The sequence below is a fragment of the Hipposideros armiger genome, unplaced genomic scaffold, assembly GCF_001890085.2.
Source record: "Hipposideros armiger isolate ML-2016 unplaced genomic scaffold, ASM189008v1 scaffold_92, whole genome shotgun sequence".
NCBI lineage: Eukaryota > Metazoa > Chordata > Mammalia > Chiroptera > Hipposideridae > Hipposideros > Hipposideros armiger.
Genome location: NW_017731442.1, coordinates 181,524 through 207,523, shown reverse-complemented (window position 1 = coordinate 207,523; position 26,000 = coordinate 181,524). Strand labels below are relative to the sequence as shown.

Genomic DNA, 26,000 nt, shown 5'->3' with positions numbered 1-26,000 from the left:
TAGATAACAGCTTTGGAACATGTTTTCCAGATTTTAAATTGCATGTTAGTAAAAATTTTTTTTTTAAAGTAATGAGACTGATTTTATAGCTGATGCATCTAGAAATTTGAGTGCAAAATGCTCCTGGCAGAGCTGAAGAGGCCAACTGGTGTCCCTTCCCCCACCCCCTGTCTGCCCCTCCCTGCCCAGCTGAGCCTCCTAGCAGCTCTTCACATGTCATTGGCTTCAAAGGCTTGACCTTGGTCTTACAGGCCCTGCAACCTGATTTGGTTTGTTCTCAAGGAAGACTCAGAGTAACCAAGGGCACAGGGGCTCCTGTATTAGACCAGAATGCTAATTAATTAATTTACAGCAAGCAATATAAATGCTGTGGTCAGAGGCTCATGGTCAACCACTGAGGCAGTTAAGTCAATAGAAAACTGCATTGGTGTGTGTGAAGTCTTAACAAGAGGAGAGAGTTCAATAAGTTTTTCACACTTCAAGCCTGGTCCCTTTTCCACAGTTGGCATGTAATTTCCATGCCGACTGCATTTATGGGTCAGTTTGCCACTGCTGGGACTGAATTCTGGGACTCTTAATTTTTCTGTGCTTCATGTTCCTATAACCTGAAGGAAACCTTCTCCAACTTGATCTGTCCCTTTGCACTGGCCCATTGTCTGTTGATTTGTTGTTTAATTTTCCAAGAGCAATAATGTTTTTCCCATATTCAAGTTTTTGTTGACACAGTAGCTCCACTATAGATTTTGCTTTCCCCCTTTTAACAACGGTAACTGAATCTTTATTTAAACCCCTGACATGATATTCTTAAAATTTAAAAGCAGTTTCATTTAATGGATATATGCTTCCTAGGAAGTGACAAGAAGATTCCTTCCAAATGCCCTAGCAGATATGTTTTTGCATTGATATAATATAAAGAGAGGTTTGCAAACTGCTTGTGTTTTGTTTTTGCATTGATATAATATAAAGAGAGGTTTGCAAACTGCTTGTGTTTTATTAGTTTGTTTTTAAAATAAAATGTCTGTTGAAATGGTTAACGTGAGGGCCTCCTTATAGTGGGAATGCCTTTGCTTGGAGAATGGACCTATGCCAAAAATTTTACATAAAATAAAGTTACCTAATGTCACAAATTTTACTGTAGTGTATCTGTACTATAGAAGTCTTAGGTTTCATTTTTATTTTCCTGAACTATGAATTGCTTTGAGTACTTAATATTTTGCTTTAATACATTCTGTAGTTGGCCAAGAATTCAGGAAAACCAGTGGTTATGATTGACAAGGAGAAGAAAAGGCTGATTGAACTTTTGAAGGACTTAGATGATAGAGATTCGGGGCTGTCCAGTTCTGAGGTATGTAATCTCTGATATTCAATTACCTCTACACTTCTTAATTTTTACTTTATTATTGTTATTGACCTATTAGCATAAGATTACAATAATTTTTCAAATTATGAGAATATTCTCTGACTTTAAAAAACCCTGTTTTACAAATTTATTTTTATTGAAATTTTCAAATTTATTTTTGGTCATTTCAATATTGGCTCCCAAAGGATTATTTTATGTAATTATAAGAATGACTGTACTTGGTTATAATAATAACCTCTGCCTGTGATGTAATAGGCTTCGTCACTGATGACATATAATGTTCCTCTGTATCCTTTTGTTTTGGATATTTTTTATTGTCCCTAAACTGTCTGTCTGGTATTTCAGTGTAGACTTCAGTAATCCTAAACAACATCGCCTGCTCCTGCGCAGTTAACCTTGAGCATTCAGTTCCCTGCAGAGCCTGGGGAAGCACAGACTGAGTCTAAGCAGGGGAACAGCATGTAATCCAGGGTGCCAATTTGGGTATTCACAGGGCCTGAGCTGGCCATATAAGGAGTGCAGTGGCTCAGGATTTGTACTTGTTTGCAAACTTATAGCAGTTCTTTTTTTTTTTTTAAATTGGGGAACAGTGTTTTTCCAGGACCCATCAGCTCTGAGTCAAGTTGTTTCAATCTAGTTGTGGAGGGTGCATCTCAGTGGCCCATGTGGGGATCGAACCGGCAACCTTGGTGTTGTGAGCCTGAGCTCTAACCAGCTGAGCTAACAGGCTACCCCTATAGCAGTATTTTTTACTTCTCCAAAGAAATATGCTCTACTGTATTCCTTGAAGCCCTTACCCTGTGATCTAGTTTCTACTTGCCCGTGTTTAATAGAGACATGATACAGGAGTGCGGCTGACGCCCTGCCCAGATCCCTTTTACCTGGCACCCTTCAGTGCACCCATCCCGCTTCCCTGTGCCAAGGGTGCACAGCTGCCTCCCGCCCTGGAGAATCGCCCTGGGCTAGATGGGAGCTGAGCAGCCCAGGACAGCATACCCTCCCCACCCTGCCCTCTCACTCAGGACTGGACCAGTTCTGGGGTGCAGTTTGTCCTCCAGAGCTTCCCCAGGGCTCAGCTGGCCTTCAGCTGAGACCACATCCTTGCCTGGCTTTCTTCCCTTGGCCTAGCCTGCTTCTCATACCCATTTTCCTGCACACACCCTCCGCCCCCCAATAAGTCACTTGAACAAGAGTCCATGTCTCAGGTTCTGCATCCAGAGAACTCAGCTGGAAACGTATAGGTTCAGAGGGTACTTTTTGCTCTACGGACAAAAGCAGCGCATGTGCAGCGATACCTGTGGCCAGTAGGGAAGGGCGTGCCCATCCACAGGAGCCAAAAATCAGCGTCAGCTATCGGCTGCTGTGTGGAAACCCTAGCCCAGGGCTGCCAGGATCCTCCAATTTGTCAAGAGATGCTAGAAATTCAGATTTTGATGGGCAGCATCGCTCTTTTTAAATGTTGACAACCACTGCACTGTACACCTGAAGCTGAAGCTGAATAAAACTGAATGTCAACTATAATTTAATATGTATATAGTCACAGGATGTGGAGTACAGCATAGAGGATAGAGTCATTGGAATCGTAACAGCTATATGTGATGTCAGAGGGGTAGTAGATTGGTGGAGGGGTGTTATCACTTTGTGAGGGGGGCGTTAAATGTCTATTACGTTGTGTTGTATCCCTGAAACTAATAATAATAAAAAAATAAGTGTTGACAACGAATTCCATGAAACAAAGTTCTGTGTGGGCAAACAAAATCTCTACCCTCTTCCCTTACCCCAAACCAAAGCAAGTCTGCAGAGCATCACAGAGTGCAACCTCTCAGTAATCTTTTCTGAGATAGTGCAGGCTGAGTGGGGGCTGTGTCTAGGAATGAATGAAGGTGTTGCTGCACCTGGGGCTGGTGAGATTGCCCAGGGAGGTCCAGAGGACAGCCAGGCCTCTTAGCATCTGGTGTGTTCTGCAGGGGCACGGAGTGGGTACGACAGACTGCTAAATGCCCACGTAATTCTGACATAGTTTAGCTTTAGCATCCAGGGTAATTTGTTTATCTTATTAATAAAAGCTAAGGTCACAGTAACAGCTAAAGGACCTGGGTCTCATTCCTGGTTTTGTTGTTAGAATTGTTAAGTTGGGCAAGCTGCTGCCCACTGATCCTCTGGGTACCAAACTATGGCATGATGGCTCTTCCTTATATGTTCTAGAAATGCCTTAACAATGCTTTTTTGTTGTCAATATTGTCTTTCACATGTTATTTTTGTTAGTACTTATATCTTATCTCTTTCTTTCAAACCCTTTTCCATCATTTAATTTTAGGTAGATCTTTCACAAGTACCATATAGTTGGATTTTTGTTGTTGTTGTGTCTTTATCTTTGTTTTTTTATCTTTCATTATTATTTCCTTATTCTTTATGTTTTAATGAGGATATTTAATTTATTCATACTTTTATGATCACTGATAATTTTTGGACCTTTTCCTGACACCTTATTTTATATTTCATTTATTATATGTATACATATATATTTTTGTTTTTGTAATGATACTGCCTCATCCTTTGAAAACTCAGTATCTTATTCCTGATCTGGTGCTGTTAACCCTTAAGTTCTTAAAAGACATTAAAATGTATATTTTCTTTTCAACATCAATAATTAGTCCCTAAAATCTTATATCTTACTAAGACAGGATCTTTGGTATATTTTTATTTCCTTTTTCTCCCATTTCCTCTCTTCTGGGATGTATTGAAATTACCTGGAATTTTAGTTCCAGAATATTATAAGTTTTTAGCTTTAAAAACAGTGTTCTTCTTGTATTTTAGGAATGTTTCTTAACAGTAGCCAAATTTTTAGCCACGTCATTAACTATGTAGTTAGGCTTAAATCATTATTTATTTTTGAATTCTTCTTCTGAGTATTTTTTTGAAAGTTTCTCCTAAGAAATAATTTTTGAGTGTTTGCATATCCAAAAATTTGTTTGTTTTTTCCTTATTTGACTGATAGTCTCAAAAGGTAGTTTCAAATGGTGGTAAGTAAATTCTAGTTGCAAAATTATTTTCTTCTTGAAGCATGTAGGATTTTTGCCTGATTTTTGAGTTCCCAAATTTTATCAGAACATAGTTATATGTATCTTTAAAAACATTTTTGTTCCTGCATGTTACCTTGTAGGCCCTTTTTATCTGAAGGGTCAGGTTTTTCTTCAGTTCAGAACATTATGTGCTATTATTTCTTCCCTTCCATCATCTCTTTTCTCTCCTTTTGGGCTATCTATACAATGGAATATCATTTGGGACTGTGATTGGCTGCAAGTAACATAAAACTTTATAAACAGCGGTGTAAACAAGTAAGGAATTTGTTTTTCCTCAGTAACAAGAAATCCAGGTGTAAGCAGCCAGTGTCTTTCTATCTTCTGGCTCCACGTTCTTAGTATGGTTTTGTTTTTAGGTTTGCAAGATTGCTGCTGTATCTGAGGTAAATGTGTGCATTTTCCAGGCAAGAAGAAAAGGGGAAGGGTCAGGGACAAAGAGACACTCCTCCGAGGCTTTGCCTTTTCATTTGGGAAGGTATGGTATCCCCAGGACACCCACCTGCACATCCCTGGCCGAGCTGGGTCACATCGCCATTTGCTTCATACGTTGCTGAAATTGGGATTGGGGATTCCGGTATTTCACTTCCTCATTTTTGTAGTGGAGGAAGGCAAGGAAGAAGAAACTTGGAAAAGGGGATTAGGTTAGTCAGTGAGTGTACACATGTCTGCCACAGATGGGTATAGAACTGGATCTCTCCTCAGGGTTTATAATATTTTTCTCATAATCTTCATCTTTTCTTTCATTTTGTTCATATAAGCTCATTGAACAGTTTTTCAAGTTGCCTTTCAATCATGTATGTTCTGCTATGTAGTTATTTAGTCCTCTTTTGAGATTGTTGTTGTTTTACAGGTATTATTGTTATTTAAACTAGTATTTGCTGAGAGTTTTTTTCTGCAAGTCCTCTGAGGAGAAAGAGGGTTTTTTTTCTCATTATCCAGCATGGGACATAGACATTTTATACAGAAATTCTATGAAGACAGATAGACAGTGGCTCATGTTGGAATAGAGATTCAGAGAAGGAAGATATGCAGTGTGGCAGAAAAATTTAGGAACACTTGGAGGAGGGGGCCTATCTCCTATTTTCTCAAACCGTACAAACTTCTAGCCATTCCTCAAATTTGCGCTATTCTTTCAAACTTCTGTGTGCCCTTTTCTTTATGGAGTGCCTTACCTCTTCATCTTTGACAAGTGCCTTTGCAGCTTAGAGGATGATTAAAATGATGTTTTAATCCCTGAGAACTCTTGCTTCTGGCTGTTCTTTATAGTGGCATGTTTAATTGTGTGGATGTCACATTCTCTTGAATCTCTTCTAGGATGCTTAGACTTTTTTAAAGATTTCCTCCTATGTTGGGAACTCATACTTGAAACTTAATGGCACTCCCCAAAGCCAAACATCTCTATTGCCACCCTCCCCAGCAACATGGCTTTCGCATCGGATCTAATTACTCACATCTAAATCAATATTGAATGGGTACATCTGACTGCAGACTCTCAGTTACTGGTGTGAGCCCTCACTGTGAAAAAGGGTGGTGAAGAGCATTTTCTAGGTTCTGTCTCAGGGAGGCAAGGCTCCTAAATGCTAGAAATGTCCCACAAATAGCAAAGGTATCTAGAACATGCTAGATAGAGAAACATGATACCATCTAGTACATATCACGTTTAATTTCCTTCTGTAACTGCCTAGCCAATGAAGATTTTACGTTTCTGTTGAGTTGAATCTGACATGTTGTTTTCCCTCCAGTGTCATTAAAAAAGAATTCCATTCAGACAAAGATTTAAAATTTATTAACCAATTAGTCATTGTGATTTTATAGTTTTACTTTTTTGTGATTCTTTATTATTTCTCATTTAAGTCATACAGTATTTGTACCATTTTTATTTAGGAAAAATTAACCAGAGTTTCTTATTTGTGAGTAATTAGGTAATATTATTTCAAAAATAATTATGTATGAGTTTTGTATGCCAACTTACAAGTATATTTAAAATGTTTATTTATATTGTATCCTTGTATGAATATACAGTAAAACCTTGGTTTGCGAGCATAGTTCGTTCCAGAAACATGCTTGTAATTCAAAGCACTTGTATATCAAAGTGAATTTCCCCATAAGAAATAATGGAAACTCAGATGATTTGTTCCACAACCCATAAATATTCATATAAAAATGATTACAATTCTGTAACATAATACAAAATAATAAAGAAAATACAAAATATAAAGAAAAAGAAATTAACCTGCACTTACCTTTGAAAACCTTTGTGGCTGGTGTGAGGGAGACAAGAGAGAGGAGGGTTATTGTGTAGAACGACTCTCACTATTGCTAACGGAATCACTGCTATCTATTGGTGTTTGGCAGAAATCAGGGATTTCAATGGCTCAACGGAATCTTTTTCTTTTTGTGCAACTTTAACAAGGAACCTATCCAATGACACTATCCAATGACAACTCCTTTAGAGGGTTTCACGGAAATGTGACATTTCATTGTTAAACAGTTTCATCGCTTGCACTATTACAGCCTTATTTGGGTGGTGCTTTTCTACAAAATTTTGCACTGTTTCCCACATTTTACACGTCTCCCTAATCTCATTTGAAGTGAGGGATTCCTCCGCCTTTTTCTCCTCCTCCTCTGCAGAAGAGATCTCCTCCATAACCTCTTGCTGTTGCTCGCAATGCAGATCCATCAGTTGGTCGGGGGTCAGCTCCTGGCCATGTTCCTCCACCAGTTCTTGAATGTTGTCCTCATTCACTTCCCGTCCCATGGTCTTCCCCAAGGACACAATTTCATCGACAACTGGCAGCTCCTGTTCATGAGTAAGCCCCTCTAAGTCATGTCCAAGAACACAATCAGGCCACAGTTTTCTCCAAGCAGAATTGAGGGTTCTCTTGGTGACCCCACCCAGGCTTTATCAATAATCTTGAGGCAGTTCACAATGTAGAAATGATTTTTCCCAAACTCTCGGAGGATAAGGTTTGTTCCTTCGGTCAACTCAAAGCATCGCTGAAATAGTGTTTTGGTGTAAAGCTTTTTAAAGTTTGAAATGACCTGCTGACCTGTGGGCTAGAGGATTGGAGTGATGTTGGGAGGAAGGAACTTGACCTTAATGAGCTCGAATTCCTCCAGTAAGTTGTCCTCAAAGCCTGGAGGATGAGCAGGAGCATTATCCATAACCAGCAAGGCTTTGAGTGGCAGATTCTTTTCTAAAAGATATTTCATCACTGCAGGACTGAATACCTTGTTGATCCACTCAATGAACAAGATACGAGTGACTCAAGCCTTGCTGTTGGACCTCCACATAATGTTTAACTGGCTCTTCTGCACCTTGCATTTCTTGAAGGCTCATGGATTCTCAGAATGATACACAAACAGGGGCTTGACTTTGAAATCCCCACTTGCATTAGCACAAAACAAGAGGGTGAGACGGTCTTTCATGGGCTTGTGCCGGGGCATTGCATTCTCTTCTTCTGTAATGTAGGTCCTCTTTGGCATCTTTTCCCAAAAAAGCCCCATCTCATTGCAGTTAAAAACTTGCTCCGGCAGGTAACACTTGGAAACCATGAGCTTCTGGAATTCAATAGCAAACGCCTCAGCTGCCTTAGTGTTCGAACTCACAGCCTCTCTGTGCCTCACAACACTATGGATGCCACTTCTCCTCTTAAAGTTATCAAACCATCCCCTGCTTGCCTTGAATCCTTCTTCATTTTCTGTTGACATACCTGGCAGTTTACTTACGAGGTCGGTGTTCAAGGCCTTTGCCTTCTCACAGATAAAGTTCTTGGTCACAGTATCACCTGCTAGTTGCTTCTCGTTTATCCAAACCAGAAGCAACTTTTCTGCATCTTCCAGAGCACATGGCCATTGCTTTCATATTCTCATGACTCCTTTTGCTGCATCTAGCCCTCTTATTTCTTCTTTCTTCTTTAATATGGTGCAAATGGTCAATGTAGACTTCTTATAAAATCTTGCAATTTTGACCACTCACATACCTCGTTCATACTTCTCGATGATTTCCTTCTTAACTTCCACCGTAATCATCTCCTTCTTCTTACCGCCTTTTCTTTCAACCTTTTTCTGCGTGGGGCCATTGTATATACTTGCATGGATGTTGACTACAGTACAGTACAGTATTAATAAACTCTTGTCATATACTATATTTAATGTAACTGGCAATAAGGCAGTAGAGGAAAGGGTCTATATTTGCAGGCAGCCTGACCTAGGATGAAGCAAAGCATTCCTAAGCTTACTGTTGTATGGAAAAGCAAAGGACTGTCCATAGGTGCTTTGAAGTGATAAAAATTACACTAATGCCAGTTGTGGGCACCTTCCAAAGTTCTGAAAAATCACTTGTTTCTGCCAAACACCACGGCCTGAGACCGAGCATCGGAGCATGGGAGACTATCACCCACAATCCCGCAACGAGATTGAGAGAAGAACCATTGACTCAGTTGTGATCATGTGACATTTGGTGTTGCGTACTAGTCATATTGCAAGACATCGCTTGCTTATCAAGTTAAAATTTATTAGAAATGTTTGCTTGACTTGCGGAACACTTACAGAACAAGTTACTCGCAGTACAAGGTTTTACTGTCCTACAATCTACTCACTTTTCCCCTATTTTTAGACATTTGGGCTTTTTGCCCTTATTCTTTATTATAAATAGCATGGCGAAAAAAAACATCAGCCTGTGTTCTGGGTTGCAAGAAACAGAGATGGACTTTGATTAAAAAAACAGAAAATGAATTTCTTGGGAGACTTGGATAGCTCACAGACTCAGTGGGAAGTTTGGAGAACCAGGTTTGTAAACCAGGAGATACCAAGGTAGCCAGAAACATGGCCATAGAAACGTCTCAGAAAGAGGCTGTACCACTTAGGAGCTGCACCACTGTCATCAGACACTCCCTCTAGGCAATCGCTGCTGTCACCTTCACGGCTACCCACACTGGATACTCACTGCTACTGCTGTCACCTTGAATCACTTTCCCACTTCCCCTGCATCTTTGCATCTCTCTCTGTCTCATGAGTCAAGGTTCAGGGTGTTCACTTCTGATTGGCTGAATCAAGGTCATTTGCTTGTCTTCTTGATGCCAGTGGGTAGGGAGAGAAGGAGTGTCTGATGGGGACCTGTCCCCTGTCAAGAAACATGCAGTGTTTGGTTTCACTGAAGCAGAAAGGGAGATTGGATGCTGGGGTCAGAGGGAGACAAATAGCAGTCTTTTTTTTTTTAATTAGTTTCAGGTGTACAACACAGTGCAATAGTTATACATTTTGCCCCTCAAAGTGACAACCCCCCTCCCTCCCCCTACCTCCCCGATATCATCATATCTATTACAATTCCATTGACCAAATAGTGGTCTTTCTGCATAAGTTTTTGCATGTATTTCTTCTGGTTACCACCTGGGGATTCATTCCTGGTATTGGAGTCACAAAACCAAAGTGTATGAAATTCTTAAGTTTCTATGCCCTCCTTTATTCTAAAAGTGTTCTTCATGATTCTTCTGTCTTTGTACTACGTGCTTCCCTGTGTGACCTCACCCATTCCTATGGTCCAAGAGTTTAGCCACTGTAGATAGATGGATGAATCCAAAACGCTTATTTCCAACCCAGGTCTCTATCTTGAATGTCAGACAAATACATTTAACTACCTAACATGATCTGTGGATATTCTAAGGGCATCTGTGAATATAAGAAGGTCCTAAACAGAATTCATTATCATTTTCCTTCTCAAACCTGCTATGTGTCCTGTATTCCCTAGGTTGGTTAATATGACCACCATCCCCCTAGTTGATAAAATCAGGAATTTAGTGGTTTTTTAAAAAAGATTTTATTGGGGAATTGGGGAAGGGGAACAGCCAAGGTGTTGTCCTTCAGTCTTAGTTGTGGAGGGTGCAGCTAGCTCAGCTCCAAGTCCAGTCGCCATCCAGCCGCCCGTCGGCAGCATAGCCCACCTTCACATGTGGGAGTCCAACCAGCAACCTTGTTGTTAGGAGCACATGCTATCACCATCTAAGCCATCCTGCCACCTGTTGGCAGCTCAGCAGCAGCTCAGCTTGGGTGCAGCATCACTGGCCCATGTGGGAATCGAATTGGCAACCCTGTTGCTCAGAGCTCATGCTCTTAACCAACTGAGCCACTCGGCCGGCCCCCAGGAATTTAGTTTTTATCCTTGATCCTTTCTCTTACTTTACTTTTCCATTAAATTATCTCCAGTTTCTGTAAATTTTACTTCCTAAGTGTCTCTGGAATCTGTCTTATTTTCTGCAGTTCCAGGAAACATTCCTTAGTTTAGGTGCTCGTCACTTTTGTTCTAGAGTATGACTTTTACTTCTTAACTGAGTTTTCTGCCTCCAGTCTTGCCTTTACCAGCTCCAGTTTTAAAGTTCATAGTTGATCATTTTGTCTCTTTGATTAAGGTGTGATTAAGACATTACTTCCTTCAGGAAGCCTTCTTCAACCACTTTGTCCCTTCCTGTCCAACTAACAGAGAGGTTAGGTGACCCTTCCTGGTTCCCATGGTGCCTTGGGCTTACTAGTGCACTTCACACCTTGTTAAAATTGTTGCTGCCAAGAGACTGAGAATTCCTTGAGGGCAGAAACTTGTGAGATTCATATTGAATTGCGAGTGCCCAGTGTAATGCCCGCAACACAGTAGGCACTCAGTGTGAGATTTTTGAATGAATGTTATGAATGAGTTTTAGCTTATTATGAAACTACTGTTAGTTGAACGAGGAGTTAGATGACCAATTAAGCTCAAAATCCAAACAACTGAGTTTATATAGATCCTATGTTACTTTTCAGGTATTTTGAAAATACCATGTCCATTATAGGATAAACATGATTTTTCCCTGTTCAGCACATCACAACCACTTTTTCAAAGTGGAGAAATGAGAATGTTATGAGAACCACATTGTGAGACTTCAAGATTTATTCCACAGGGGAAAAAACCCACAACATGTAAGAAGATACATACTTTATACAGAGTTGACAGATAATGAAACTATAAACTATTAAATTTTTTATTGTTTCACTATCCCAATGTTAATTCTGTGTTTTTGTTTTATTTTGTTTTGTTTGTTGGTCTGAAGTCCTGAGCATTGATGTAGCAGTCTGAAAGGTATATTTGGGGGAAAATGTAGCCTGGGAATGACCTGATGACCCTTGTTTCCTCCTAGGGCGATCAGCCTGGCTGGCTGGTCCCAGGAGAAGGATACACACTTGCAGTCACCCAGCATCAGCAGCTTGCTGAAATTGATACAAAACTCCAAGAGCTCTCTGCAGCCTTCTCAACATCATCCAGCTTTTCTTCAAGACTTGAAAATCAAAACGATCAGGTATGTTTAACTCAAGAGCACACAGACTGTTCAGATTTATGTGTGCTAAAGCTAGTTCATATTTGACAACCTGCTCAATAACTACAGAAGTTCCTTCCCAGGTACTCTCCCCTTGACTACCACTGCAGTGACAGTAATTTCCCTAACAGTGTGTATTTTCCTTTGGAGGCTGCCATTTCTTCTCATTTTTATTTCAGTAGGCAATTTGCTGGGATGGGGTCACTGGGGAAGTACTTATATTGTTATTCCTTTATGATTTAAGCTATTGATTGTGATCAGGAGAGAGGAGAGAGAAGAAAATTGAGATAGCACTCATTAGTCCTTGAAGAACCTTATTTTTCTTTATTCTTCTAGTTCCTCTAGCGACCACTTGTCCCTTATTCTGCCACATTCTTCTAGCTCTTTTAGTTTAACATTACGCAATGAAACTCACTAGGTTGATGACTTCTCTACTGTGAGGGTTTTGAAATGAATGTGTTTCTTCCCTCGATAGTTCCCTCAAATATTCTTTTACAAAGCTAGTAGAAGGTGTAGAAAAACAAAAGAATAATCGCAGCTTTGGGAAAGGAACATTTCCATTCTCCACCCCCATATTTCAGTACTTCATGGGATCTGGTTTGGGGTTGGGTAGTAGTTTTCACCTGAAGAGAAAATGGCAGCTTGTAATGTTATTCTAGTAAAGCCTCTGCCAGTTTTGTAAACACTTCTCCAGATCATCTTCTGTACAATCTTAGATGCATATGATTTTCTTGGCCCTTAAAAAAGTTTAAATATCAGTAGTCTGTAGGTAGTAATTTTGCCTTATAGTGACTCTTGTCTCCAAGCTATCAATCAAGAGTTAGGGATTTGGCTTTGGGTCAGTTGAGACTACCTCAGGGGAAAAGAGTAGTGTTAAAATGTTCCAAAGAAAGTTTGGTCACTGGCAAACCTTTATGCAGCCAACTCAGTTTCCTTAGGTTATGTTTTTAAGGGTCAGGCACAGCTGCTTCTGAGCCCTTTACACAGCAATAGTGATGGTAGCGGAAACCACTAATTTCTGGATGGGATCAGAGTTCTTGGAAAACAGAGGACTGGAATCTCTGTCCCCACCCAAACATACCCCAGGACTTTAACCCTAATTACATTGCTAGTTTATTTGTTACTGGGTGCCATTTCTCAAAAGGAGGGAGCCAAGATGAAGGAATCAAATTGTTCAGGGATATTCTGTATTCTTTTCATGTTACAGCTGATTTGTTGTTGTTGTTAGATTTCAAGGGTAGTTGCTATCTCAAAGCCGAATTATGGTCCTAAAGATAGCAAATGTCTTTTTTCATGGTTGTCAAATGTTATTCTTGAAAGCAAGACTGAGAATTTAGAGATTTGTTTAGCTAATAGGACTTCAAATAAAGCACGACTATGGTCAGATTCTGTCATCATCATTAGGTCACATTTTCAGAGTTTACATTTGCGGTTCTGATAAAAGATTTAAAAGCTAATAAAAAGGAAAGCCAGTACATTACTTAGTTGTTACATACTGAGATTATATATTTTTATGTGAAACAACATATATTTAGAGAGAAAAGAGAAAACTGCATTTTGGGGCTCCCAGTGGATGCAGAAACAGAAATATAACATTATAGTTCTTGAAAAGAAACAATTAATGCTTCTTGCGTGTAGAAAAAGAATATCCTTTGAGCTTTTGTTCAGTTTCCTCTTGGCATTTCCTCATTTCTAACTAAAACCAGCATTGCATATTGAATTTTCAAGCCAGAAATGCTAACATGGCCAATTATTTTACAGACATTATTTTTGGATGGGAATTCTTTTTGAATAAATACACTGAAAAATATCATGGATAAACCTAGCGTATCTATTCAGCAGATGAATGGGATCCAATCTATTGCTTAACCACACATATTCATAGTGATTATTCATATTATTTTTATTTTTAACCCTTCTGCAAGCCATTAGCTCATCAGTAATTTGTCTCCATGCTCCTTAAGAAAAAACATCTTTTAAGTGGGCTACAAAATTTCTGTTTTTTGACAATCAATTCAACACATATTAATCAAGTTCTCAGTGTGTGCAAGGAATTATAGGGTACTTAAAGATAAGTCAGGCAAATACAGGCTGTGGAGTCTAAAGCCTCGTTTCAAGTTCTGAGGACTTGGGCATTAATTAGAAACACTCCAAACCCTGGTTTCCTCATCTATAAAGTAGTAATAATAATATTATTCTTTAGGGTCCTTTTAAAGGGTAGGTGAGTTAATATATGTCAAATACTTAGCACAGTGTCTGACACAGAATTCATCCAATGATATAATAATAATATAATAATAATAATAATAATAATAATAATAATAATAATAATAATAAAGTACTTAAGGAATTTATTTCCTTGTGGGAGGCACAGATCATGCGTACAAGTAGATAACTGTGGTACAAGGTAGCACAATAGAAGGCTATAAGCAAAGTGCTGTGGTGACTCGGAACAGAGAGAAAGCACTTCCAGAAGGAATAGCAGGAAAGTGCATTTCCACAAGTAAGGGACAAGACGGGGAAGAGGCAGTGAACGAGACAGAAGGAATCAGAGGCCCAGGAGAAGGCTGCCGCCACACAGCAGGAGGTTCAAAACTGGTGGCCTGCAGGGCAAATTTGTCTCACTGGTGGGTTTCCTTTAGCCCACATATTGTTCACAATCTTTCCCCCCCCCCCAACATTTAAAAATTGGGTGAACTGATATAAAAATCCAAATTTCTAGTTTCTCTTGAAAAATGAGAAACTCTGGCAGCGTTAGGCCTGAATCCTTGCTTGGTCGACTACAGGACTGAGCTGAGTAGCACCTGCTGCTTTAAATGGAGCACAGACGCTCCAGTTGGCCACGGTATCCACACTCCCTGCTCTACTGCCGGCCTCGAGGCCCACCACACGCATTCATGTTCCTTGTCCAGCCCCTGCAGAGGCCGTCAGAACGCAGTCGAATGCCTGCTTATTCACAGGAGATGTGAAGTATCCAGCTTAGTATGTGGCTCCATTTCTGACCTTACAGCAGCTTGTGGGAGACTCCAGGGTGGGATGTAAACACAGAGCACCTTGTGGAGTGACAATGCAATGAAGCAAAAAGTACCACAATATGGAACGGATCTTAGGAAAAGCAGAGAAAGTGTATATGCTGGGGGAGCACAGAGAAAGAAAAGTTTCTTTGATGAAGGCGTGCTGTTTAAACAATCCCTTTGGCGATGTTGAAATTTTGGTCAAGAAAACAGTTTCCCAAACAAGTGGAAACATGCAGACTTTCTGAGTAACCCATCTGTGGCAACTAGAAGGTGCTAAGTTGGTAGGCACATGAGCCCAGGATGATAAATGTACCTGAGTCAGAATAATTTGCGGGACTCCAGAAATGTGACTCAGAGATTAAGCAAGTGTTGGTTGTGAAAGAGGCAGAGAGGAAAACTTCTTTTCCTTGTGAGCTTGCTGATTATGATGTTCTCATATAGACACCCTGCCCTGGCTCCTAACTTTATGGCAATGTTTTAAAAGCAGATTTGGCTTTTACATATCCGATTTCCTTAGTGTAAAACAAAGCATGTGGTCACATTCAGAAAAAAGAATGGCGTATTACTGCTATTGCTGTAATGTGAGTAATATCATGTGGTTGCAGTTTTTACATCTGCTTTTTATTTTCATTTCATCTGAGCAAAGAGAACTAATTGAAGCATTTTTTTCCCCTTAAGACCTGTGGTTTAACTGTGCATACTTTTCTGTACCCATCTCCTAACTGTCCAACAAATCAGTTCTTTCCACGTATTGAAAATCCCACCATAAAATTGAGTGAGGTTCCATAATTTAGGACTGTAGTTCTTATTTGTAGCTGTATTAAATTCCAGCTTTCTCCAGAAATATCTAACATATAGGAGTTATGTAGGCATTCAGTTTCTTAAATCCTTACCAACTGGATTCAATAATAAATTCTGTTCAATTTGGCTCTTGCAAAGAAGTGTAATTTATTCATCTCTCATGCAATCAGTCTTACTAAATCTAGAATTCCAGTTCATGGTTAGACTTTTTTTTTTCTCATTGGGAGAGGGTCTTCAGAAATGGTTCTCATTGACAAGAGGTATTTCTTTGTTCTCAAAGCAAGTTGTTTTATTGAATATAAAGTTCCTCCTTAATTTGATTTATTTTCTTATTCTTAATTATATATATATATATATATTTTTTTTCTCTTGTTCTTAAAATATTGATTCAGTTGTGCACAAGTTGGTAAGACCAACAAAAAATATCAACAAACATTTGATGGAGGAAAATTGTAGTTGTACTTATCTCTTTTCTTTCCAAGAGCATACATACATTGCTGACAGCAACAATTAATTGTTTTTGCCTTCTCCTGTTTCAACATTATCTAAAACTGAGGAAATATAAAACGTTGTTTGACAGGTAATCTTAAAAGATGTTTTATTGTTGAGTTCAGGGATTTGCAGCATTCTAACAATGGCCATGCAGTCCAGTTGACATCAAATTAGTATACAGGTTGAAGGCAGGAATCTAGGAATTTTTTATGTGTGCTAGTCACAAGCACAGAAATCTTACCGGCTATCTGTTCATTTCTAAAAACTATAGAAGTATGCCACTCTTAATAGCATGGAAATCTGGATTGAGTAATAAACAAGAAGTTACTTCAGAGGTTCTTGTGTCTAATGTTAACCTATCAGTCATTCCCAATCAAATCTAGGGAATTCTTGCCATTTGTGTTGGAGTTTATACTTCTTCTTCTTTTTTTTTTTCTTCTGTATGTTAAGCCTCCTGTGTAGTCAAGGTTTCTTTCATTTAATGGCAATATTCCAAGATGATAAAAACAAATGGGCTGAAAGATTTTTTTCCTTATTTTTAGTACTGCCAAGCACATGACCCATCTAATGATAGGAAATAGCAGTAGCCTTTGGAAATGTATAGCGTTAGCTTGAAAGCACAGGGCAAGCTGGCTTAATTAAGGCAGGTTTTTATTTTTATTGTCCTTAACTCATGCCTTATTTGCATGTTAGATAACTTATGAATATGTGAGTAATTTCCTCTGTATTTGACTTTTGGAAATGAGTTTACTTTACTTCAAAGACCCCTGTTGCCTCAGTCAACACCACAGATATTTTTCTAAGGATGAACTTAGAATTCCTTGGCAATCAATTAGTCAAATCAACAAATATCTATTGACCCCAGGCACAATTCTCTTTTTGTGGCTTCTTAAAGATTCTGTGCATATCATGAGAGCTTTAACTGAACTGAACTTTACTTTTTTTTTTTTTTAAAGCTTAATGAAATTTCTTTTTTAATTGGGGAATTGGGGGAGGGGAACAGACAAGTTGCTCTCTTTTTGTTCTTCAGTCTAGTTGTAGAGGACACTGCTTCACTGGCCCATGTTGGTATTGTGATCTTTGCGCTCTTCCCGGGTGAGGCAAATCTGTCGCCAGCCATTGGACGGCTGCTCACAGCAGCTCACAGCAGCTCACGGCAGCTCATGGCTGCTCACGCTGGCTGCCGGCCACTCACAGTAGCTTATGGCAGCCCACTGCAGCCCTATTGTAGCGTACGCCTTCGCCGGCGACTCAACGCAGCCCAGCTCCAGGTTGAGCTGTTGTTCACCATCTCAGCTGTAGAGGGCCCAACATCACTTGTCCATGTGGGATCCGAACCAGTGGCCCTGCTGCTCAGAGCTCGTGCTCCCAAGCCAACTCTTAACCAACAAGCCATTTGGCTGGTCCCAAACTTTTTTCTTTCTGTGTCTTTTCTTTGCCTACTCAAAGATTAAAACAATTATAGTTGTAGATTGTTAAAACGATGTCCTTTTTTCCTTTTTAACAAATGATTTTTGTTTAAAAATGAAATCTAATTTGGAAGTTTTTCAGATCACTATGTGCCATAGACTGAAAGTTTGTGTCCCCCAGAATTCATATGTTGAAATGTAATCCACAATGTGATGGTGTTTGGAGTGGGCCTTTGGTAGGTGATTAGGTGATGATGATGGGGCCCTCATGAATGGGATTAGTGCCCTTATAAAAATGACCTACAGGGCCGGCTGAGTGGCGCGTTGGTTAAGAACTGGCTTGGGATGCCAGAGGGCCCCAGTTCGGATCCCACATATGAGGGCCAGTGACACTGCCCTCTACAGCTAAGATGCTGAACAACACCTCGACCTGGAGCTGGGCTGCTGTGGGTCGCCAGCGATGGTATAGGCTGCAGCCCCTGCTGCAGTGGGTTGCCATGGGCTACTATGTGTAGCCAGCAGCCGTGAGCGGCCAGCAGCCGCCGTGAGCAGCCGTCCAGAAGCCGGCGACTGATCTGCCTCGCCTGGGAAGAGTGCAATTATGGTGCCAACTTGAGCCAGTGAAGCAACATCCTCCACAACTAGACTGAAGAACAAAAGGACAGCAACTTGTCTGTTCCCCTTCCCCCAATTCCCCAGCGCTGTTCCCATCCCCCAATTCGCCAATAAAAATCTTAAAAAAAAAAAAAAGACCCATAGAGCTCTCGTCTCCCTTCTGTTGTGCGAGGACACAGCAAGAAGGTGGCCCTCTAGGAACCAGGAAGCAGGCCTTCACCAGATATGAGTGCTAATATAGTTTCAGGATTATAGTTTGTGTTGGGATACAGGGTTGGATCAGTCATGGTCCCAGTCTGGGCAGTGACAGTATGGTAAGTACAATGAGGGAACACGTGGAATCCTGGAGAGAATAGCTGCCCTTCCTGGGTATGTCAGGGAATATTTTATAGTGAACATATGTTTGTGTTGGACTCAAAAAGAGTAGGAGTCTCCATGACGAGTTGGAGGGAGGGGGCCTTGAGTGGGGGAGAACTAGCCGTAGTGAATATTGCTGAGGCTTTGGGTCTGAGATGCAGGCAATGGGAGATGAGACTGAAGAGATAGGCAGGGCCCAGGCCACAAGCAGTGAGGACTCTGCACCTTGCTCTGCGGCTTCTTTGCAAAGGGTGGAATGGACAGGGAGATGGCGGCACCAAGCCCAGTGAAGAGGCTCAACAGTAGCTCAAGTCGATAGTTCTCAGTTTCTCAAGTAATTGTGCTTCAGGTTGTCAGTCCTCAGTCCTTACCTACTGAATCAGAATCTCTGGGGTGGAGGCTGGCCCTTTGAGTGTTTCCCCAGTCTCTGTAGCTAAGTCCACAGCACACTGGTTCAAGTGAGTGAGGATGAAGCAGTGAGAGAGAGAGAAGGGCCATGATTAAAGAGGTATTAGAAGGTACATGGTGACTATTCTTGATGACCAAATGAATATAAGGAATGAGAGTGTGAGAGGATTCTGCCTTGAGCAACTTCAAAAATATCATCTAAGCCAGTAACCTATATGGCAACACAGAGTAGGAGATCCGTGGGGGAAAATATGGGAAGTTTAGTTATAGTTATAAGACTGACTTACTGTCAAGAAATACCCATTTATATCACCTAGAAATAATTTAACTTTGGGAGAATATGGTTCTGTGAATTCAACGATTGCTGATAATAATAAAATACTTTCATTATATGGTGCTTATTCTTTTCAAAGGACATATTTGGCTCATATTTGCTAGGCACTAAGATTTGTTTCATGCTTACTATGTACTGTGATGACTTTTAGGCTAGATATTATTATAATATTATTGTTATCATTATCATTATCATTATCATTTTGCAGATGATGAAACTGAAGCTCAGAGAAGTTAACTGATTTCCCTAAGGCCATCTTAGGAACCAGGGAGAGCCAGCCAGGATTCAAAACTCTTGACTCTGCCAAGACCAGTTCTCTTTTCACTATTAACAGAGCTTTCTCTCATAACATGGATGGGAAGGGTTTTTATGATCATTATTTGTATATGATGAACTTGAAATCCAGAGCAATTGTGATTTGCCCAAGATTCTAAGCTGATAAGTACAGAACAGGGGCTAGAGCCCAGGCCACTGTTCTTTTCGCTCTAACTTCCTGCTTTCCATGTGATTGAGTTTATTTCCCTCCTTGTTTTATGTACAGTTGGACCTTTCCCTTTTAAAATAGGAAGAGTTTAGAGAATTATAAATATCATTTTTAAGGGAACAAATATTGTTTGAGAAGCAAAGCCAACCTTTAAGACTCAGTTCCTTTAGAGTGGTGTGTGACAGTATATTTTCGGCTGGTGCATGCATTTTTTTTTTTTAAAATTAGGAGACTGACCTTAATGGTGATGATAGAAATATGGAAATAACTCCAGGAGAAGAGGTACTTCGGAACACCAAAGAGGAACGGGATCAGCAAAATCGGCTGAGAGAGATTGATGAAAAGCTGAGACAGATGAAGGAAAATGTGGTAAGTCTTTTTTTTAATTTAATCCTATTAACTTGGTTGATCTTCATGCCTCATTAAGTTTTAACCAGTATGTCTACTTTGTTGCCATATCTACCTAATGAGAGTCAGGCAATAGATATAAAAGGAATGAATGCATTGTGCTTCTCTTTATAATTCATTTTTACTTACTTTTCATGGGAATTATATTCAGGGAGACCTCTATTTTTATTTTCTGAGGGATGTATTTCTTCTTGAGTCTGTTGAATGGGGAAGAAGTAGGAATGGTTAGGAAGTGTAAAAGGACTTTGGGTCAACAGTTATGGTGGTGGTGATGGGGTGTTTCAAACTTGATGTAGAAAATAAAATGTTTATGGTATGACTGGTTTTGAAAACTAGTTTTGAAAACTGTTGGTACTTTTCACCCACACCTGTCAATCTAAGTCAGGCAAAGCCTATCATTCTCCGTAATTCAGTTTTCCTGATTTCTAATCATTTAGCATATGCCTTGGACATGTATCTTTTCTTTTCTACCATGTCTTTATCATTATTTAATTTTGGACTCAAAATCTGGGTCCTTTAAGAAGTCTTATGTGTTACTCCAGTGTCATATGAAGGATGGCTAGACTTAAAGAGATGTAATTAATATTAAGAGTTGGTTGGTATCTAAGTGGAAAAGAATAATATATAAGTCGAGGAGAGCAATTATTGTGTACCTACTATGTGCCAGGCACTGTTCCAAGTACTTTTTAATTTATTAACTCATCTAATCTTTATAACCATTCTAAGAGGTAAACACTACCATCCTCATTATGTAGATGAGGAATGGAGGCACTGAGAGGTTGAGTAACTTCCTCAAGGTTATTTAGCTAGCAAGTGGAAGAGATAGGATTTAAATAGTTAGCTTTTAACAACTGTGCTATATTGCCTTTTTCGTGCGTATTTATTTTTCATGATTAATATTGTTTTTTGATAGTAAACGTATGATAAGTTTGTTATAACCAGTAATATTTATGGGTAAAATGTTTGGAACCCCTCATATAAATAATAATTTCACAGTTTTGTGCTTTATACCTTCAGAAACTAGTATCTGGTTGATAAAGACATGTGGGTATTAATCTGTACTGTTTTTGTGTTTCAACTGCTTAGTATTTCATAATATCCTATGAACCATATTGTGTGCTGTGTGTGCTTTTGAGGGAAAATACTGTGTCTCTCTCAAACTCTGTAAAGCCCATTGTGTCTCACAAACCTCTAGCTATGTGGATTGGGAATCTGGAGACCTGTGTCCTTTTTTCACTGTGGTCAGTAGCTCCGTTACCTTGAATATGTCACTTAGTCACTTTGAGACTTGGTTTTGTTACTTTAAAATCAAGCGAGTAGGGCTAGATGACTTTGTACTTTTGCATGTGATTCTTGGCATACTTATTTTTGGTGAGAAATGATATTATTTATAGTATCTGAAGCTCAGTTTGTGTGCTATCTAAATATTTAGCATTAATTGGTTTAAATCTTCTAAAGAACAAAATAAACGAACAAAGAAAACAGGCACAGACTCAGAGATACAGAGAACAAACTGATGGTTGCCAAAGGGAGGGGGTTAAATTGGGTAAAAAAGGTGAAGGGATTAAGAAATATAAAATGGTAGTTACAAAATAGCAACAGGGATGTAAAGTACAGCACAGAGAATATAGTCAATTATGTTGCAACAGCTATGTATAGTGGCAGGTGGGTACTAGACTAATCCAGGGGAAATCATTGCCTAAATTATATGAATGTCTAACCACTATGCTGTACACCTGAAATTAATATAAAATAATATTGAGGGCCAGCCGAGTGGTACATTGGTTAGGCGTTGGCTTGGGACGCCAGCTCTGAGCAGCAGGGCCCCGGTTTGGATCCCACATGAGGGCTAGTGACACTGCCCTCTACAGCTAAGATGGTGAACAACAGCTTGACCTGGAGCTGGGCTGCCATGAGTTGCCAGTGACGGTGTAGGCTGCAGTGGGGCTGGCCGGCAGCTGGTGAGAGCTTCCGTGAGCTGCTGTGAGCGGCCGTCAAGTGGCCGGCGATGGATCTGCCTCAGCCGGGAAGAGCGCAATGACAATACCAACATGGGCCAGTGAAGCGACGTCCTCCACAACTAGACTGAAGAACAAAAGGAAGCAACTTGTCTGTTCCTCTTCCCCGATTCCCCAGCACTGTTCTCCTCCCCCAATTCCCCAATAAAATCTTTAAAAAATAATAATAATATTGAATGTCAACTGTAACTTTAAAAAAATAGGTAAATAATTTAAAAAAATCTTTCATTGAAAGTTACTTTTGGAAATAAGACTTTTTTAGGAGACTGTGAGATTGTCATATACAGAGGGTGCCAAAAAATATATATACTCATTTTAAGAAAGGAAACTATTAAAATTGTAATACTCACTATATACCGATAACAAAAGATGCATACAAGTCACCTTTGACTTCTGCAATCACAAGAGGTGCTCAAAGTGGTTACTATCAGTGTATAGACACTTCTGATTATGGAGAACTACTGCTTGAGCAATGTTGGCCAAAGTGTTCACTTGTGTCATTTTTTTGGCACCCCTGGTGTGTATAAGTTAGCCTGCCACCTGCAGACCAGAGAATATGATTTCTGAATGATAGCTTCTGGGAATGGCTAATTTTGCAGTTTTATCTTATTGTCCCTCTCACAATAGAACATTGTTTCAAGAGCACTGATTTGGGTAATAACAGTAATCTGTGGCCATTGAATTAGTGATTTAAAGATCAAATCGATATTCAGTCTTAGGGATGAAAGAGAGAAAGAGTGAACTGATGGACAATGTAAGAACCCTGGGAGGTATTCCTGGAGCCATGTGGACCCCAGGATTGATTTGTCAATGACGGCTGGAAAAGTGACTTAATTCTGTGTTTCAGATGGTTACTGAGGCAGCAGATGCACATTTGTCAAGACTGGTTGAGGAAGAGGGATTCGATTTCGTCCGAAGGTGGTGGTGGTATTTTTGCCATCTAGCTAGTAGGAGCTAGGGAAGTAGGCACAGCGAAATGACGCGGAGGTTCATAAATGTAATAGGAGATTCAGTGGACCTACAGGGCAGGGACCCTTATCACCAGCTGCAAAAGTAGAGGAAAGGTTAGCTTAGAAGTAGCATATTGAAATACATCTTTAGGAGTCCCTTAGTATGAGTCAGCAATGTAATATAGTGGTTATGGTATACGTGAAGGGTGCGGTAAGCACAATGGATCACATTTGGATAGTAGAATGACAAGGATGAGGATGAAATTTAAAACCATGTCATATGAAGGGTTGTTGAGGGGACTGAGTGTATTTATTTAGCCTGGAGAAGAAAAGACGTGTACGTGTGTGTGTGTGTGTGTGTGTGTGTGTGTGTGTTGTGGGGAAGGAGGGGCGGGCTGGCTTGATAGAAAAATCACACATGATAACTTCCCAAAGACATTTAAAGAGCTGTCATTTGAAGTATTAGCTTTATTCTTTATAATGTAGAAAAAAAAGCGTGGCGATTAGGAAGCAATAAAGAGACACATTTCTGACAAATAGCAAAGAAGAAAGTTAGAATTATCTCAGTGGAAAGGCTCTGTCTGGGGCAAGGTTTTCAAATTAGACTTGAGTGACACTTGCTGGTAGCTGTAGAGGGGGTTTAAGCATCAAAACAGTGGCTGGATGGTCTGGGTCAGTTTCTTAGCATGAAGCAGGCAGTTTGTGTATGGCGAATGTGTGGAGGTGTTGTGCTTTGAGCTTTTTTTCACGTGTGGAGGGAGGATTTGTGCTGAGCCTCTCACATCTTGCCTAATTGGCTCCCATGGGTTAGCAGCAGTATTGGCTTGGACCAGGGGTCGGCAAACTTTTGAGACGGAAGAGCTGCCAGGGGTCGGCAAACTGCGGCTCGCGAGCCCCATGCGGCTCTTTGGGTACGTACATGTGGCTCTGAAGTAAAATTGAAAATGAAAATAAAACTATCATAGTTTCATTTATAACATTTTAAAAGGATATTATTCACATAATGGTGATTTATGTAAAAATATATTTATGGGTCTCGAATAATTTTTAAATTGTTATGAGGGACAGGATTGGCTCTTCCAGGGGTCGGCAAACTTTTGAGATGCAGCATACCCAAAGAGCCGCAGGCTAACTACTTGTGTGGAGATAACTTGAGATGGTAGAATCAAGAGACAATGAAAATAGCCATGCTCCTAGAATAGGCAACACAAGGCAGACCCCTCAGACACCCTCTGCATCATTTGCCTTACAGTGGACACTGGTCCCCCTGACCCCTGATTTTCCCTTCTATTGTTTTGGGTGCTTTATAAGTTTCTCTGCCCATTCAGTCTTCTAACCCCACCCTGCTTTATATTACCTCCCTGGGCTATAGTCCTGCTATGTAAACTTCTATACGTGGGCCATAGTGGCTAAGAGCCAGTCACTGAAGCCAGACTTCTTGAGTTTGACTCTCAAGTGTGTACTTACTGGCTCTGTGACCTAGGGCAGCTCTCCTCATCTCTTTGTGCTTCCATTCCTTGATCTGCAGATTGGGGATAGTTACAACTAATACCTACCTCCTAGGCGGTTAGGAGGATTTAGTTAGTTAACATATGTAAACTGCTTTGAAAAGGGTTTGGCACGTTTTAAGTGCTATATAAATGTTTATTATTAGTATTTCTGTTGCTATTAACATTATTAATATGGCATTTACATAGCTTGGTTTTATGATAAGGAAGGGGAAGGAAAGAGTATAGACGATGATAAGCCTTGGAGAAGAATCAAGATGCCCTTTTTCTGACTCAGGATGAAAGGCAGGTTTAGAGATGAAGAGAAGGTGAAAGGTCATGCCTGAATGTTCTCTATTTGCTCTGTAAGTTAGAGACCAAGCCATAGGGTCAGCGTGAGAAGGTGGAGTAGGGATGGGGCCTTGACCCAGGGTAGGAAAGGAAGAGACCCTGTGAGGATGACAGAAAAAGCAGTGGTGAACAATGAAGACAACACACCCGAGGTGGAAAAGCCTCACTATGAAATGGGGCCGGTCAGCAAGGCTTGGGGTCTTCGCTGATAGCACCTCAGCAGTCCACCCAAAATGGAGAAAATGGGTCGTCAGTTGAGGTAGGGATGAAGATAGGTTAGGTGACTGCCGTGGAAAATCAAGGAGTCAAGATAATTGGTGGTACCTAGGAGACCATAACTAAAATAAGAAAGAAACAAATATAATGTGTATGCTCAGATATATATTTATATAAAACAGAATACCATACAGCTATTAAAAGAATGAGGTAGATCTATATATCTTGGAAAGATGTCTGTGATATAGCATATAGGAAAAAGAGCCTGTTGCATAAGACAGTGATCAGTGTGATTCCATTTTTGTTAAAAAAAAAAAGTCACAGAAAAGTCTAGAACAATATACATGAAATACTAACAGTGATTGCTTTTAGTGGGGATAGGCTGGAATGGAAGGTGAAAAAAGGAAATTCACTGTTTATAACACACTATTTAAAGGGAAAACTGTGTTGAGATTATGAGTGATTGTTATATTATTTCTCATACTTATCTCTATAACCCAACTTTCCATAATATACATGTGTTACATTTGTAAACAGAATTAATGTTTAAAAATATGGAAAGCATTGATGCATACAAAAGATCATTACTTACTGTCTCTTCATAAATGGTCTTTATGCATTTAGAAAAATAGGGTGAGGCATCACAAGGAATAATGTTCTGCCTCACCAGTGCTTAAAATTCATATTCAAATCACCTTTACTCACTATGTACTCTTATCAGACCAGCAAAAATAATGATAGATATGATATATGTTAGTGGGAGTGGTGGAGAGTCAGAGACAGCAATATTTAAACATCAGTAGCTTTTTAAATTGGTTATTTTCCCCCTTGAAAATAATTGGTCAATTGTTATAAAACTATAAATAG

General features: G+C 39.9%; 1 protein-coding gene across 3 annotated transcripts in view; it reads left to right on the top strand.

Moving 5' to 3' along the window:
• The window catches only part of FSIP1 (fibrous sheath interacting protein 1), a 181,738-nt gene that overhangs the window by 49,864 nt on the left and 105,874 nt on the right, over nt 1-26,000 (top strand). For all 3 annotated transcript variants that reach the window (XM_019644901.1, XM_019644902.1, XM_019644900.1), the window contains 3 exons: nt 1,235-1,345; nt 11,610-11,768; nt 19,932-20,072. In XM_019644901.1, the coding sequence (XP_019500446.1) occupies nt 1,235-1,345; nt 11,610-11,768; nt 19,932-20,072 (411 nt within the window). The remainder of the gene's footprint in view (nt 1-1,234; nt 1,346-11,609; nt 11,769-19,931; nt 20,073-26,000) is intronic.